The sequence below is a fragment of the Pleurodeles waltl genome, chromosome 4_1, assembly GCF_031143425.1.
Source record: "Pleurodeles waltl isolate 20211129_DDA chromosome 4_1, aPleWal1.hap1.20221129, whole genome shotgun sequence".
NCBI classification, from domain to species: domain Eukaryota; kingdom Metazoa; phylum Chordata; class Amphibia; order Caudata; family Salamandridae; genus Pleurodeles; species Pleurodeles waltl.
The window spans coordinates 636523871-636541360 of NC_090442.1; the positions used below are offsets into that span (position 1 = coordinate 636523871).

General features: G+C 46.0%; 1 protein-coding gene across 1 annotated transcript in view; it reads left to right on the forward strand.

Annotated features, from left to right (window-relative positions):
• MON2 (MON2 homolog, regulator of endosome-to-Golgi trafficking) overlaps nt 1-17490 on the forward strand; it is a 775721-nt gene that overhangs the window by 171174 nt on the left and 587057 nt on the right. Inside the window, 1 exon segment of the mRNA XM_069229077.1 lies at nt 14426-14550. Within this exon segment, the coding sequence (XP_069085178.1) occupies nt 14426-14550 (125 nt within the window).

The following is a 17490-nucleotide window of genomic DNA, read 5'->3' on the forward strand; positions in this document are numbered from 1 at the left end:
AATAAATATATAACCTGCATCATAGTGTACAGTGAACATTTAAACTCATCTATGTTAAGTAATGAGGTATAAGTGAGTTATCATGTCAGCATGCAGACATTACTGAATTAACAGTACATTTTTATTTTTTATTTTCTTTGTAGTGTTCCTTCCATGTTCAAACTGTCTTCAGGTTCTGTAATTTTCAGCTTATAGCACCTTCCTTAATTATGCCAATAAGAATAATATTTTAGGAAACAGTAAGCACTGGTGATTTTACAAAGGAAATTCAGTTTCTCAAACCATGTGACATTGTAGGTCTTCACAGATTTCCAATCACATTATTTGAATGTGGTGCAGTTTGGCAGTACTGGGTTTACCTCATAAATGAGTACTGCACAGATGATAATACCATGATATGTGCCTCGTATTGCCACCTGAACAACACTTCAAGGAAACTTTGCTGCTTAATAGGAAGAAACCCATGATGCAATACACTTTGGATCTTATTGCTGGAATGTACTTACCAGCAAGGTATGAATCCAAAGCAAGCACAATAATTATTCAATCGGACCATTACCTTTTTAAGGCGTGCCTACCTCAGTAAGAGATAGATATTGGAAACAATACCATCCCAAAACATTTTTGTAGCCACTTCTAAGAGGTGCCCACATTGCAGAACCAAGTCTTTTGCCACCACCAGATTCTGCCACCATAATGCATTTGACATGCAAGAGGCAGTTGTCTTAAGTATTATGGACCTCCAGGATTCACTTCAGATAAACCTGAATGAGTGTCAGGAAAAGAAAATTAACCACTTTGCATGAACTTCAATCTTATTGTGAGTAAATTGTTAAAATATCAAACTAAGCATAAAGGTATATAAAAGTAAAGCAGAATCCTGTACTTTAGAAGTAGCACTTTCAAGAGGATGTTTAAATTGAATTTTTGAGCCCAGGGCAGGCTGCATGGTAAAATGATTGTGTATGAAGCTGGCTCTGTATATACTATATTAAAATGATATATAGTGTGCACAGAGTCCAGGGGTTCCCCAAGAGGCTTGACAGAGTCAATAATAGATAATACTAATGCTCTATTTGTTGTAGTGTGGTCGAGCAGTTAGGCTTATCAGAGGGTAGTGTTAAGCAATTGTTTTACACACACAGGAAATAAGTGAAAACACACTCTCATTTACTTAATTCCAGGCAAATATATTTTTATATAGAAAAATATTTTGTTAATTTATTTTTAGAACCATAGGAATCATTTAGCAGGTAAGTACATTAAATGAAAGGTACTTTGCATAGTAATAGTTAGGACTTTGAATCAAATCAATATTGTACACAGTTTTCATTAAAAATGGCAAAAAGCTATTTTGAAAGTGGACAGTGCCATTTTCAAAAGTTCCGGGGGGTGGGGGGGAAGCACAGAACAGTTTCGGAGGTAAGTACCACACTTATGGGTTCAGTTTCTGGGGCATAGATAGCTCACCGTTGGGGGTTCAAGGCAACACCAAACAGCCAGCACCAGCAACAGAGGGCCAGTCAGGTGCAGAGGTCAAACAAGAGTCAAAATAACGTAGGCACCTATTGAGACAGGGGGTACTCCGGTTCCAGTCTCTTTCAGGTAAGTACCCGCGTTGTCAGAGGGCAGAGCCACATAGGCACAAAAACCACACCCTCAGCAGCACGGTGGAGGCCGGGTGCAGTGTGCCAAAAGGGTGTTGGGTTCTCAATAGAACTCTATGGAGGGACCCAGGGGTCACTTAGGTGCTGCAGGCTGGGCACAGGGGGCCTCTCAGGCAAGCCACCGACTGGGCAAGGGTGGGGGCCGCCTGCTGGTCGTTGCTGCACTAGTGGTCGGTTTCTTACAGGCCTGGGGGCTGTGGGTGCAGTGTTTCTCCAGGCGTCGGATATCTTCGTCCCGGGCAGTCGCGGTCAGGGGGATCCTTGGGATTCCCTCTGCAGGCGTCGTCGTCGGGGTGCAGAGAGGCCAGCCCTGGGTGGACACGTCGTCGGAGTCACCTGGGGGTCCTCTCTGGATAGTTAGTTTCTCTGGACACGGACCGGGGGCGTCGAGTACAGCGTAGTTGGACTCACGCTTCTGGATTGAGGTGAGAGTCCCTTTAAAGTTGGTTTCTTGATCTTCTTTTTGGGCAGGTCCACTGTCCACTGGAGTTTCTTGGTCCTTGGTGTTGCAGGCAATCCCCTGGAGGCTGTTCAGGGGTCGCTGGTCCTTCAGGACGCATTGCTTCTTTTCTTGCAGCTTTTCGAAGTAGAAAATGGGCCGATAGGGCTGGGGCCGAGTCAGTTGGTGGTTTTCTTCTCTTCTCTGAGGGGTTTGCAGCTCAGCAGTCCTTCTTCTTTCTTGAGGTGGTCAGGAATCTGAAGAGCTGGGTTCCGGGTTACCCCTAAATACTAAATTTAGGGGTGTGTTCGAGTCAGAGGGCAGTAGCCAATGGCTACTGTCCCTGAGGGTGGCTACACCCTCCTTGTGCCCGCTCCCTCTGGGAAGGGGGGGGGCATATCTCCAAATCCTCCAAAGTAAGATGGAGGATTTCTCAAGGAGGGGGTCACTTCAGCTCTGGTCACCTTAGGAGGTGACCTGGCTGAGGGGGTGACTCCTCCTTGTTTTTCTAATTATCCCTCCAGACTTGTCGCCAAAAGTGGGGGCTCGTCCGGGGGGCATGCATCTCCACTAGATGGAGCGCCCTGGGGCATTGTAACACCAGGCTTGAGCCTTTGAGGCTCACCGCCAGGTGTTACAGTTTCTGCAGGGGGAGGTGTGAAGCACATCCAACCCGGACAGGCTTTGTGTCTGACCAAGGAGTGCACAAAGGCAGTCACCCCATGTGGTCAAAAACTTGCCTGGAAGTGGCAGACTGGCACAGACCGGTCAGCCTTGCACAAGCAGTTAGGCTAACATACAGGGGGCATCTCTGAGATGCCCTCTGTGTGCATTTTTCAATAAATTCCACACTGGCATCAGTGTAGGTTTATTGTGCTGAAAAGTTTGATACCAAACTTCCCAGTGTTCAGTGTAGCCATTATGGTGCTATGAAGTTCGTAATGACAAACTCCCAGACCATATACTCAGTATGGCTACCCTTCCCTTATAATGTCATATCATTGAATTATACACTGTAGGTGCATAGTGCTCATTCAGCTATGCCCTCACCTGTAAAATAGTGCACCCTGCCTTAGAGCTGTAAGGCATGCTAGAGGGGTGACTTACCTATGCCACAAGCAGTGGTTTGTGGTCATGGCACTCTGAGGGGAGTGCCATGTCGACTTTGTTTTTTCTCCCCACTAGCACTCACAAGCTGCAAAGCAGTGTGCATGTACTGAGTGAGGGGTCCCTGAGGGTGGCATATTACATGCTGCTCCCCTTAGGGACCTTCCCTGGCCACAGGGCCCTTGGTACCAGGGGTACCTTTTACAAGGGACTTAACTGTGTGCCAGGGCTTTGCCAATTGTGGAAACAAGGGTCCAGTTTTAGGGAAAGAACACTGGTGCTGGGGCCTGGTTAGCAGGGTCCCAGCACACTTCCAATCAAAGCTGGCATCACCACTAGGCAAAAAGTGGGGGGGTGACCATGCCAACAGTAGCATTTTCCTACACACCCCGCCCATTCCCAAACGAAAGAGGATGAGACTAACCTTTCCTAAGAGTCTTCATTTTCCAAGTGGAAGAACCTGGAAAGGTCATCTGCTTTGGCATGGGCAGTCCCAGGTCTGTGTTCCACTATAAAGTCCATTCCCTGTAGGGATATGGACCACCTCAAATGTTTAGCGTTCTCTCCTTTCATTTGCATGAGCCATCTGAGAGGTCTGTGGTCAGTTTGAACTATGAAGTGAGTACCAAGCAAGTATGGTCTCAGCTTTTGCAGTGACCAAACCACAGCAAAGGCCTCCCTCTCACTGGCACTCCAACGCTGCTCTCTAGGGAGTAACCTCCTGCTAATGGAAGCAACAGGCTGCTCAAGGCCATTATCATTGGTTTGGGATAGGACTGCTCCTATCCCATGTTCAGAGGTATCTGTCTGCACAATGAATTGTTTAGAATCATCTGGAGCTTTTAGGACTGGTGCTGAGCACATAGCTTCTTTTAGGTTGTCAAATCAAAGACCTTTTGACAGTCTATGGTCCAGTTGACCTTCTTGGGCTTTTTCTTGGAAGTAAGTTCTGTGAGGGGAGTCACTGTGGATCCATATCCCTTCACAAACCTCCTGTAGTATCCAGTCAAGCCAAGGAACGCCCTGACTTGAGTCTGGGTTTTTGGAGCTTCTCAGTCCAGAATTGTCTGGATCTTGGGTTGTAAAGGTTGCACTTGGCCTCCACCTACAAGGTGGCCCAAGTTTACAAAATTTCCCTGCCCTGCCTGGCATTTTGATGCTTTGATAGAGAGGCCTGTTGCTTGCAGGGCCTGCAAAACCTTCTCCAGGTGGAACAAGTGATCCTGCCAGTTGAGACTAAAGACAGCTATATCATCTAGGTATGCTGCACTAAAGGACTCCAAGTCAGCAGGTACTTGATTCACCAACCTTTGGAAGGTGGCAGGAGCATTCTTCAAGCCAAAGGGCATAACAGTAAACTGATATTGCCCACCAAGTGTTGAGAATGCTGTTTTCTCTTTTGCTCCAGGTACCATCCTAATTTGGCAGTACCCTGCAGTTAAGTCAAAGGTACTCAGAAATGTGGCTGCACCTAACTTGTCAATCAGTTCATCTGCTCTGGGTATGGGTGAGCATCTGTCTTGGTGACATAATTGAGTCCTCTGTAGTCCACCCAAAACCTAATTTCTCTCTTTCCATCTTTGGTATGAGGTTTGGGGACCAAGACCACTGGGCTAGCCCAGGGATTGTCGGAGTGCTCTATTACCCCTAGCTCCAGAATCTTGTGGACTTCCACTTTAATACTTTCATTGACATGGTCAGACTGTCTGAACATTTTGGTTTTTTTCAGGTAAACTGTCTCCTGTGTCCACATCATGGGTACACAGATGTGCCTGACCAGGGGTCAAAGAAAAGAGCTCCGCATACTGTTGTAGGACGTTCCTACTGCCAGCTTACTGTTGGGCAGAGATGGTGTCTGAATAGATCACACAGTCTATTGTCTCATCCTTAGGGTCAGTTGAGAGGAGGTCAGGGAGAGGTTTACCCTCTGCTTCCTGAACCTCATCAGTAACCATCAACATGGTTATATCTGCCCTATGGTGGTAGAGCTTAAGGCGGTTAAAATGGATCACCCTCTTGGGTGTCCTGCTAGTGCCCAGGTCCACCAAGTAAGTGACCTGACTCTTTTTCCCGAGCACTGGTAAGGGCCACTCCATCTGTCCTGAAGTGCCCTGGGAGCCACAGGTTCCAGAACCAAGAGTTTCTGCCCCGGTTGGTCATACCACAACTTCTGGAGTTGTTGGCTGGCCTCATGATTTTTGGATGCCTTTTCCATGTACTCAGCCATCCTTGAGTGGAGGCCAAGCACATAGCCAACCACATCTTGTTTAGGTCTCTCCCAACCTTCATTTACAAGTGCTAGTGGTCCGCTTACAGGGTGGCCAAACAGAAGCTCAAAGGGGGAAAACCCTACTCTCTTCTGTGGCACCTCTCTGTAGGTGAAAAGCAGACATGGCAGAGGACACCCCATCTTCTTTTGAGATTTTCAGGGAGCCCCATGATCATGCCCTTCAATGTCTTGTTAAACCTTTTCAAAAGGCCGTTGGTCTGTGGATGATAAGGACTGGTGAACTTATAGGTCACCCCACACTCATTCCACATATGTTTGCGGTATGCTGACATGAAGTTGGCACCTCTGTCAGAAACCACCTCCTTAGGGAAACCCACTCTGGTAAAGATACCAATTAGGGCCTTGGCTACTGCTGGGCAGTAGTTGACCTAAGAGGAATTGCTTCAGGGTATCTGGTAGCATGATCCACTACTACCAGTAGGTATTGGTTCCCTGAGGCTGTCGGAGGTTCAAGTGGACCCACAATGTCCACACCAACCCTTTCAAAGGGTATCCCCTCCACTGGAAGTGGAATGAGGGGGGCCTTTGGATGGCCACCTGTCTTGCCACTTGCTTGACAGGTGACACAGGAGCTACAAAATCCCTTTGCTTTCTGGGACATATTGGGCCAATAGAAATGGTTCACTAATCTGTCCCATGTCCTGGTTTGTCCCAAATGCCCTGCTAGGGGGATGTCATGGGCCAAATTGAAGATAAACTGTCTAAACTCCTGAGGCACTGCCACTCTCCTAGTGGCACCATGTTTGGTATTTCTTGCCGCAGTGTAAAGGAGTCCATCCTCCCAATAGACCCTGTGAGAGCCACTGACATCTCCCTTCTCCTGCTCAGCTGCTTGCTGTCTCAGGCCTTCAAGAGTGGGACAAGTCTTTTGTCCCTGGCACAACCGTTCCCTTGAGGGTCACCTTGGGCCCAAGAGCTCTACCTGATAAGGCTCCAGCTCCATGGCCTCAGTTCTGTCAGGGGATAGGACATCTTCCTGGGAAGAGAGGTCCTGTTTCTTTTGCTGTACAGAGGCTGGTCCCCCAGTCCTCTTACCTTTTCTCTTGGAAGGTTGGGCCATCGTTCCAGGCTCCAACACTTCTTTTTCACCCTGTGCTCTGCTCTGTGCTCTTGTTTTTACACACACCAGTTCAGGGATACCCAGCATGGCTGCATGGGTTTTGAGTTCCACCTCAGCCCATGCTGAGGACTCCAAAACATTCCCTAGCAAACATTCTACTGGGAATGCAGAAGAGACCACTACCTGTTTAAGGCCTTTAACCCCTCCCCATTCTAAAGTCACCATTGCCATGGGATGGATCTTAGTTTCATTTTCAGCATTGGTGACTTGATATGTTTGTCCAGCCAAATACTGTCCTGGGGAAACCAGTTTGTTTGTCACCATGGTGACACTGGCACCTGTAGCCATCAAGAGTTGATGCCTGTATTTTTTCATGTTAGGCGGCCAGGCAGCTAGTGTGGCTATTTCCACCCCACCCTCATAGACTAAAGTAGCCTGAGTGTGAACCCTGATTTGCTCTGGGCACACTGTTGATCCCACTTGAAGACTGGCTATTCCAGTGCTAACTGGAGTAGAAGTTGTGGGACTTTTCTTGGGACAGGCCTTGTCTCCAATTTGGTGTCCATGCTGTCTACTGGTGTGACACCAGGCCTTCTTGGGATCAAGGTTTTTACCCTTATACACATTTGTGGTCTGTGAAGAGGCTCAGGCCACCCTCCTTATCAGGTTGCTGGTGCCTTTGAGAAGACTCATAAGTTTTGTCCTTGGATGTCTCACCACCCTTCCCCTGGGGAGGCTTTGTGACCCCTTTCTTTGGTCACCCCCTGTGGAAGTCTTGGTCACCCTTGTCTTGACCCATTGGTCTTCCTTCCGTCCCAATTCTTGGGGAGAAATTGGACCTAGGTCTACCAGATGCTGATGCAACTTGTCATTGAAGCAGGTACTTAACAGATGTTCTTTCATAAATATATTATACAGCCCATCAGAGTCATGCACTCCACTGCTAGTTATCCAACTTTCTAGTGTTTTGACTGAGTAGTCAACAAAATCAACCCAGGATTGGATCGAGGTTTTGTGAGCCCCCGATCCTAATTCTGTACTCCTCAGTTGAGAATCCAAAGCCCTCAATCAGGGTAGCGTTCATGAGGTCATAGGATTCTGCATGCTTATCAGAGAGTGTGAGGAGTCTATCCCTACACTTACCAATAAACAGTTTCCAAAGGAGAGCTCCCCAGTGAGATCTGTTTAGTTTTCTGGTTGTACAAGCACTCTCAAAAACTCTGAACCATTTGGTGATATCATCACCTTTTTCATATTTTGAAACAACCTCTTTGGAGACTTTTATGATGTCAGTATTCTCTCTGACCCCATTTATATTGCTGCCACCATTTATGGGTGCTAAATCCATTTCTGCTCTCTCCCTTTCTATAGCTAGGAGCTGTTTCTCCAAAGCTAACCTTTTGGCCATACTTGCTAAAAGGATTTCCTCCTCATTGAGGCTGTCCTCAATGTTCCCAGAGGGACTGGACTCCCCTGTGGAAGTACCAGAATCTCTGAGTCTGATTTGTGGAGACAGGGGTCTTGGAACCCTGGTCTCCCTAGTTAAGGTAGGAAGAGGGAGTTCTACCTCCTGATCCCCAACTTCTTCCCCATCTGAGGGGAGGTTTTCCCCTTCACTAGGTTGGCCCCTGGTGTACTCTGCCAAGAGCTCCTGGAGCTTGACTTTGGTAGGGTTGGACCCAGTTTACATTTTTCGTAACTTACAGAGGGACCTTAGCTCTGTCATCCCTAGATTCAGGTAAGGGGTGAGGTTGAGTTCCATCACTATGAGTTACTCATTATGTCTCTAAAAGGTGGGATTACTTTTTAAGAAATAAAAAACTACTTCTAGTACTTAAATCATAACTTTTACAAAACTTTTAAACTTACAAAAGAGATGCTAACAGGGGCTTACACAAGGCTCTAGCAGGACTTTAAATTTTTTTGAAAAATAGGCAAAATTCTAAAAACTATTTTCTAATGACAATTTTGGAATTTAATTGTTTGGTCAGTTATTGGCTGAGTAGTCCATTAAATGCAAAGTATTAGATCCCACCGCTGATCCACCAATGTAGGAAGCTGGCTCTGTATATACTATATCAAAATGAGATATAGTGTGCACAGAGTCCAGGGGTTCCCCAAGAGGCTTGACAGAGGCAATAATAGATAATACTAATGCTCCATTTGTGGTAGTGTGGTCGAGCAGTTAGGCTTATCAGAGGGTAGTGTTAAGCATTTGTTGTACACACACAAGCAATAAGTGAAAACACACACTCAATGACCTAATTCCAGACCCATAGGTTTTTATATAGAAAAATATTCTTTTGTTGATTTATTTTTAGAACCACAGGATTCATTTAGCAGGTAAGTACATTAAATGAAAGGTACTTTGCATAGTAATAGTTAGGACTTTGAATCAAATCAATATTGTTCACAGTTTTCATTAAAATGGCAAAAAGCTATTTTAAAAGTGGACAGTGCAATTTTCAACAGTTCTTGGGGGAGGTAAGCACAGTACAGTTTCTGAGGTAAGTACCACACTTACGGGTTCAGTCTCTGGGGCATAGGTAGCCCACCGTTGGGGGTTCAAGGCAACCCCAAACAGCCAGCACCAGCAACACAGGGCCGGTCAAGTGAAGAGGTCAAACAGGAACCAAAATAACGTGGGCGCCTATTGAGACGGGGTACTCTGGTTCCAGTCTGCTTGCAGGTGAGTACCTGCGTTGTCAGAGGGCAGACTAGGTGGGTTTGTAGGAGTACTGGAGGGGCCCCAAGTAGGCACAAAAATCCCACCCTCAGTGGCACGGGGGTGGCCGGGTGCAGTGTGCCAACAGGGCGTCGGCTTCTCAGTAGAACTTTATGGAGGGACCCAGGGGTCACTTAGACACAGCAGGCAGGGTACAGGGGGGGCCTCTTGGGCAAGCCACCAACAGGGCAATGGTGGAGGCCACCTGCTAGTCGTTCCTGCACCGGTGGATGGTTTCTCACGGGCCTGGGGGCTGGGGTGCAGTGCTTCTCCAGGTGTCGGATATCTTCGTCCTGGGCAGTCACGCTCAGGGGGCTCCTCGGGATTCCCTCCGCAGATGTCATTGTGGGTGTGCAGAGATGTCTGCCCAGGGTGGACACGTCGTCGGAGTCGTCTGGGGGGTCCTCTCTGGATAGTTGGTTTCTCTGGGCACGGGCCGGGGGCGTCGGGTGCAGAGTAGTTGGACTCGCGCTTCTGGAGTGTGGTGAGAGTCCCTCTAAAGTTGGTTTCTTGATCTTCTTTTTGGGCAGGTCTGCTGTCCACCGAAGTTTGTTGGTCCTCTGTGATGCAGGCAATCCCCTGGGGGCTGTTCAGGGGTTGCTGGTCCTGCAGGATGCGTTACTTCTTTTCTTGCAGCTTTTTGAAGCAGGAGACGGGCTGGTAGGGCTGGGGCTGAGTCAGATGGTGTCTCCTTCTCTTCTCTGTGGGGGTTTCAGCTCAGCAGTCCTTCTTCTTTCTTGAGGTCGTCAGGAATCTGAAGAGCTGGGTTCCGGGTTGCCCCTAAATACTAAATTTAGGGGTGTTTTTGGGTCAGAGGGCAGTAGCCAATGGCTACTGTCCCTGAGGGTGGCTACACCCTCCTTGTGCTTACTCCCTCTGGGGAGGGGGGCACATCTCTATCCCTATTGGCCCTAATCCTCCAAAGCAAGGTGAAGGATTTCTCAAGGGGGAGGTCTCTTTAGCTCTGGTCACCTTAGGGATGGACCTGGCTGAGGGGGTGACTCCTTGTTTTTTTTCATTATCCTTCTGGACTTCCTGCCAAAAGTGGGGGCTCGTCCAGGGGGAGGTGGGGGGGGGGGCAGGCATCCCCACTAGGTGGAGTGCCCTGGGGCATTGTAACACCAGGCTTGAGCCTTTGAGGCCCACTGCCAGGCGTTACAATTCCTGCAGGGAGAGGTGTGAAGCACCTCCACCCAGGACAGGCTTCGTTTCTGACCACAGAGTGCACAAAGGCACTCACACCATGTGGTCAGAAACTCGTCTGGAAGTGGCAGGATTGCACAGACTGGTCAGCCTTGCTCTAGCATTTTGGCTAACATATAGGGGGCATCTCTAAGATGCCCTCTTTGTGCAGTTTTCAATAAATCCCACACTGACATCAGTGAGAGTTTATTGTGCTGAGAAGTTTGATACCAAACTTTCCAGTATTCAGTGTAGTCATTACGGTGCTGTGGAGTTCGTAAATATGGCTACCCTGCACTTACAATGTCTAAGAATTGACTTAGACACTGTAGGGGCATAGCGCTCATGCAACTATGCCCTCATCTGTGGTATAGTGCACCCTGCCTTAGGGCTGTAGGGCCTGCCAGAGGAGTGACTTAGCTATGCTACCGGCAGTGGTTTGTGGGCATGGCACTCTGAGGGGAGTGCCATGTCGACTTTGTCTTTTCTCCCCACTAGCACGCACAAGCTGGAAAGCAGTGTGTATGTACTGAGGGAGGGGTCCCTGAGGGGGATAAAATACATGCTGCAGCCCTTAGGGACCTTCCCTGGCCACTGGGCCCTTGGTTACAGGAGTACCCTATACAAGGGACTTAACTGTGTGCCAGGGCTGTGCCAATTGTGGAAACAAGGGTCCAGTTTTAGGCAAAGAACATGGGTGCTGTGGCCTGGTTAGCAGGGTCCCAGCACACTTCCAATCAAAGCTGGCATCAACACTAGGGGCAAAAATTGGGGGGTGACCATGACAATAGTGGCATTTTCCTACAGATTGGTAGTAGCAATAAACCGAAAAACTAGATCTTTTTGAAATACACCACTGTTAGTTATGATTGAGGCACAGTCTGACAACTGGCTCCTTTTTTGACTTCAGGAACTTTGCTTCTTGCAGCTAAGGAAGTATCTTTGAAGCAAGAACATTGCAAATTTACAGTCTAAGCTCAATTTATGTTACCCATTCCCCAATGGTTATCTGGGCATAAAATTACAAACTAGGGTAAAGACCAAGGAGAGCATATACAAGAGTCCCAGCATGGCAGTGATAGTTTTTATGCCTGGCTACGGTGTGTAAATAGGTAAGCAAGCTTCCTGTGTATTATACAAGTAGCTCCCCGCCCTCTGGCAAGAGGCAGCCCCCAAAACATAAAACTCTACAGTCCTGAATATAAACACTGCAGTGAGGTAGTCTGGAAATGTCTCCTGTGGTCTCTTCTGTGTGGGCGAGAATTCCATAAGTAACATTTCTGTGCTTTAATTTGGGATTAATGAGATGCCATTTAAGTGTTTGCATTGTGTTTTAACATGGTGGAAGGCCTAGTTTTGCCTGAGTGGGCCTGGTTATGTTTTCTTTTCTCATTGTGGAGCACCGCTGCACAAATTTTAAAAGTGCTTTGTTGTTCTCTTTCCCTGCCTGTACCCCCGAGAACCTCAGTCACGATCCTCACTAATGTATTAAATATATGAAATTGAATTAGTGTAACAACCTTGTTTGCTCTTTTGCTCTGTCACATTTGTAAAAATACATTATTTTGTGTTCCTCCTCCTCCTCTTCTAGACTTGCAGCGTTACTGATCAGACAATATAGGATTGCCCTTATCATTGTATACCACACCAACTGGCCCCTGGATAGATCATACTTCCCTTGTACTTCCTCAACGGTCAGCCATCCCCATTCTTCTTGTATGTCTCTGAGTTTTGAGGTACCAAGTAAGTCCCACTGCTGATGTCCTTCCACCCTGTACAGTCCCGTTAGAACAGCAAACTCCCACAGTAGCTTCCCAAGAGTCAGCTTGTTTGCCCAGCCCATCTCACGCAGCACCCACTTTCATATCTGGACTACCAGTACAGTGGGCTTTGGAAGGTGACTGACCCTATTTGGCTCGTACAACAACCACACTTAGTACCTTCGGCCCATTGCCCGTCTGTCTGCCAAAAGAGATGGTTCCATTTGGTCTTCCTAGGCCCAGTCATTTATAACTGGTAGTTGGGTCTCCCAGTAGTAAAGAGGGAGGTCAGGAAGTGCAATTTCGCCGTCCATTGGTTGCCTAGTCAGAGTGAAGATTTCTATACAAAGGTTACCCCCGTTCCATAGCAAGGGTCTCAGTTCAGCTTCCACCAACTGAAAGAAGTGGTCTGGATGTCAAATGGTGTGTTTGGCAAGACGCAGAAGAACTTGGGGATGTAGATCATTTTAAATAGAGCAGCTCTGCCAAGAAGTGAGAGGGGTATGAAGCACCAGTGTTTGACGCACCTCACAAAAGTTTGCCAGAATCCGGCTTAGATTTCTCTCATGAAATACATTACGGTCGGTGGTCACATAGATACGCATTTCGGTGAACCCCACCTCCTCCCACATCAGTTGACAAGGCCACCCGGCCCATGGCCGCCAGGACTTGGTGAGGTATATTATAGATTTCCTCTGGTTGATCCTATTGCCTGGAAAGGACATAAAGACCTGAAGAAACTCCTGGACATGTGGAAGGGGAGATCTCCTGGGTCTGCCAGATAAGGCAGAATGTCATCAGGATAGAGACAAAAAATGATTTCCCAGTCGTCGTCCCATCAGAGTCTTGTCCCATCAGAGTCTCCTCAGCAGTGCATCCCCGATCCAGTTTGCCAATAGCTCCATAACCAATTGAAATAGCAGGGCCAATAGAGGGCAGCTCTGTCAGGTACCCCTTCCTAAATCAAACTCCTTTGCGATAGTCCCATTGACTCTAACTCTTGCCGTTGGATTAGAGTAGAGTAGGCAAACCCACGCCAGGTATGAGGGCCTAAAACCCATCTTCTCCAGGTGGGTCATAGCGTAGAGCTGTTCCAGAGAGCTGAATGCTTTCTCGGTGTTCAGTGTCAGGATTACAGCCGGTTCCCTCACCATGTGTCTGAGTCATGCAGCAAAGTGGAACACAAACGTTACAGTTTACATTTTTGTTTCCCTATTTTTTTGCTTGCACAAAAACATCGAGTGGTGATATATGTAAAATTATTAGTCATAGTAGCAATCTTTTGTCCTCAAATCTGTCTAGTTTCAACTCGGTATCGATGTTTTGGGGTGTCATGTGCCGTTGTTTAACATTTACTTACATAATTTCAGGAATCAGTGTAAAAAAAAGTAGTCTGAGGACTATTAAATGTAAATTTTGTTGACAAATCATTTATCACTAAGTATAAATAGAGAGTAATAAAGCTGCAGATTGCAAAATTGTGTGTGAGTTGTTGCGAGAAGTGATATCTTACTCACTGCAAATTATATTGCTTGCTAGCTCTGTGAATAATACTGGAGTAAAATGAGCAGAGGATCGAGTTTTTGCGTTTTCCTCAGTATTCTTTTTGGATGATGGAATAGTCGCCATTTCTTCTTAAAGGGCACTGGAAAACAGGTGAATTACTTGAAATTAAGATTTCTACATGTGTGCAGTATGCACTGAGAGAGTTTAAATCCCTAGTGCCCAAACCGCTGTATATTTCCAGTGTTTTTCTCCAATACAAAATGTGGGAGCAGTATTGTGACTATTGGCCAAATGGCGACGTGCCACTGAAAAAAAATCCAGTGATACAAAATCCGAGGGCAGTGTTCAAGACATATGCCAAATAACTCATTGCCACTAAAAACACCAGTTTCCCAGTCATGGATCTTTTTTCTTTTTCAGACCATTGTAACTTGGAACTTTAAGTCTGAAATTCCCAATGTGAATCAGTCTTTAGTAAAAATCTCATACTGCGAATACGGTGTCACATTCAGTTCAAGTCGTTTGGTCACCATGTTTGATTAACTTAGACCGTTTACCTGAGGCCTAGTAACATGCCCCTCAATGTCATGAAGACTTGCAGTCAGAAAAAACTTTTCAGTGTGGTGGTTTTATAGCGACAAAGCTAAAGGCTGCTAAATGTTTTTTACATCTTTTTTCTTCACTTTTAGGTAACAGAGTGTGAGATCTTTCTGTCGCTGCTAGTAAAATTTCTTGATGCAGATAAACCCCAGTGGTTGAGAGCTGTGGCAGTTGAATCAATACACCGACTTTGTGTACAGCCACAGCTACTACGGTAGGAAGACCATTATATTTCTTTAAAGGAGATAAAAAGTACTAGAGTTGCAAAGTCATTTTTTTACTAAAAGGGTATTGAACTTGGGTCCAGATGTACTATTTACTGGTTGCAAAATAAGGGCAACCTTTTTGCAAGTGCATTATCAGCATCTTAGAGGTGTTGTAAAATATCAGTGTTTTCAAATAAGGGCCCACGGTCTCATGGATGTTTCTCGTATAGAGAGTGAAACAATAACTTAAACACATCAGCCTATAAAAACAAAACTATTTGTATTATAATTGTTTATACTCTTGTCTCATAGATTATGTTGTAAGACTGAGAGATATTGTACACCCATAGGACCTCTTGTAAAATTGATTACATAGGTTGCTTGACCAGTGTTTTGTATGCCTTAATTGGTGTGTACTGTATATATGTGAGCCTATTTGTATTCTTTTGTTGTGTAAATACTACAATGTAATCTAAATGTGTGTTTGTTTCTATATAATTAAATTAACATATTTTTATACCTAGCCACAGAATACTTTATTTCTATATATGTCCTCAATTAATTATCTATGTAAACTTTACTCATCAGTAATTTCATTTTGATTGGATCCTAAGTGACCGATCTCTAAATTTGAAAGGCTTTTTATTGAAAATAACTCCTTCAGGAGCCGCTTATTTACACGTTGTTAAACCTCAGCCCTTGCTGTGCCGTGGTGCCTTTGCTGTAGGCTCCACTAGTTCTGTCATCAGCGCCACCTCTGGCTCCAGAGACACCAGTACTGTATTTTTCTCCAACTCAGATTGCGGAACTGGTTTTGTCACAGACATGCCCCGAATCGCACTCTTCAGTCAATGAAGCACAATCTCTTCCTCAGATTGAGGATTACTCTCTTCTTTCCCCTTGCCTCAGGGATAGTATTTCAGAAGGATTTGGAGCTCTCTTTAACCCTGAGTTTGATGGTCTTTAAGGCTTTGTACATGGCCCCCACAATGAAGATGATGCTAATGAGGTGAGCCACTTGCTAGCCCCTCATTACATTGATACTGGCTTGTATCTTGGGCATCAAAACACCTGTGGCTTGGTCAATTGGAGGAAAATGCCTCCTTTCCAATAGTAGTATGCAGAGCTGCGTGTGTGTTAGGCTTATACTTGCTGATAAGCTCCGACTGAATCTCTTATGGCAGACTATTTCAGGAAAAGCTCGATCCTGCTAGTGAGTGCCACATTGCATGATGGCGCAGGTGATGCAGCCTTCCTTTCGCAGTACTTCACTCCCTAGAGCCTTATTATTCAGACTGTAACAAGCAAAGTCAATCTTAATTCTTTCCCCACTGCATCACCTGAGAGTCAAAGAAAAGAGACACAGTGGGCAAAAGAGCCTTCACTTAAGATGGTCTTGCACTGTGGGCAACAGAGCCTTCACTTAGAATGGTCTTACACTCTGATAATTAAATACTGTATGAGTCTTTGTTTGCGACAAGCACACCCTCTGGGACCCGGTGAGTGAGATTTTGCCCTCACTGTCAAAGTTTTTCTTAACTTTCTCACTTTGGATGGCCAAGACTAGGCAAAGTATATTTTGCATCCTACCTGTAGTGTATGGATTGTGTTACCCAGGCTGTTATTTAACGTCGCACTTTACTGCCTGCCACTGATGTTCTAATAATGTTTAAACTTCAATCATAGGCATGCCTTTTGATAGGGCCAAGCTGTTTGGAAAGAAATAAGATTTTGTGCTAGAGCGGTTTAAGGATAGCAGGACTGCAGCCCGTTCTTGGGGCTGTTTTCCCTCTCTTGCCAGTTCCACCAAGTATATTGTAAGTTTCAAGATTTCTCAAGGGGCCTTTCCTGTCTCAGGAGGCAGCCCTAACAAAATGTCCAGCAGCCAGTCCAGCTGTTTATTTGGCTGCGGTGGTGACAGACTACGCAGTCACGACCGGATGCTGCTGTCTTCTCTTCTCCTGGCACCAAGTTTCTTTTGTTTCCTCTCCAACAGCAATTTGAGACCAGTAGGGGTCAGAATTCATTCTATTCCTGGCAGGCATTAAATTATTTAAGAATAATGAGTCCTTCAGATTATTCAGTTTGGTTACATCCTCCATTTATTGGATATTACTCCCCATGTTCCTCCAGATTTTTACCCGCACTTCAGCAGATCTTGTTAATATTCTCTCATAAGATGTGCTGATGTTGCTAGTCAAGGAGGCAATCTAATTGGTGCCAAAGGAAAAAAGGGCTTGGGGACACTACTCCCATACTTCTTGGTCCTAGGGGGTTAAGGCCGATTTTAGACCACAGGCTCTTGAGTAGTGTCCTAAACATTGAGAGGTTCAAAGTGATGCCACTTGCCCAGCTCTATTTAGCAGTGGACACTACAGACTGGGTGGTGTCCTTGGACTCTCAGGATGCATACTTTCATGTGCCGATCTTATAATTCCTCAGGAAGTATCTCAGCTTTGCTGTATGTTCAGAACATTTCCTTGGGCTCCTAGAGTGTTTACAAAGATTATATTGGTGGTTGTGCCCTATCTTCATTGGTTGGGGATACATGATTTCCAACTTTGTCGTTCTTGCTTCATCTAGACTCTGGACATTTATAAGTGATGTGTTGTGGCTGCCCACCATAGGGTTCACTGTCAGCGAGCCCATAATCCCATCATCGACTTCTGCAGAAAATTCTCTTTTAGATTCGCTGTCTTTAAAGGCCTTTTTGTCCCAAAAGTGGGGCAGAACATTCAGGCTATGATTCTGATATTTCAGACGAGAGCCTTTGTTCTGGCCTTAAAGGTTCTGAGAACTCTTAGTCTCCTGGCTTCATGTGCACTGCTGGTGCCTTTCTCCCACTGGCATATGCAGTCCCTTCAGTGAAATGAATCTCTGCATTCAGCATGCCTAAACAACATCCGAATGTCAAACTAAAGTGACTCTTGACTTTCAGTGGTGGATGG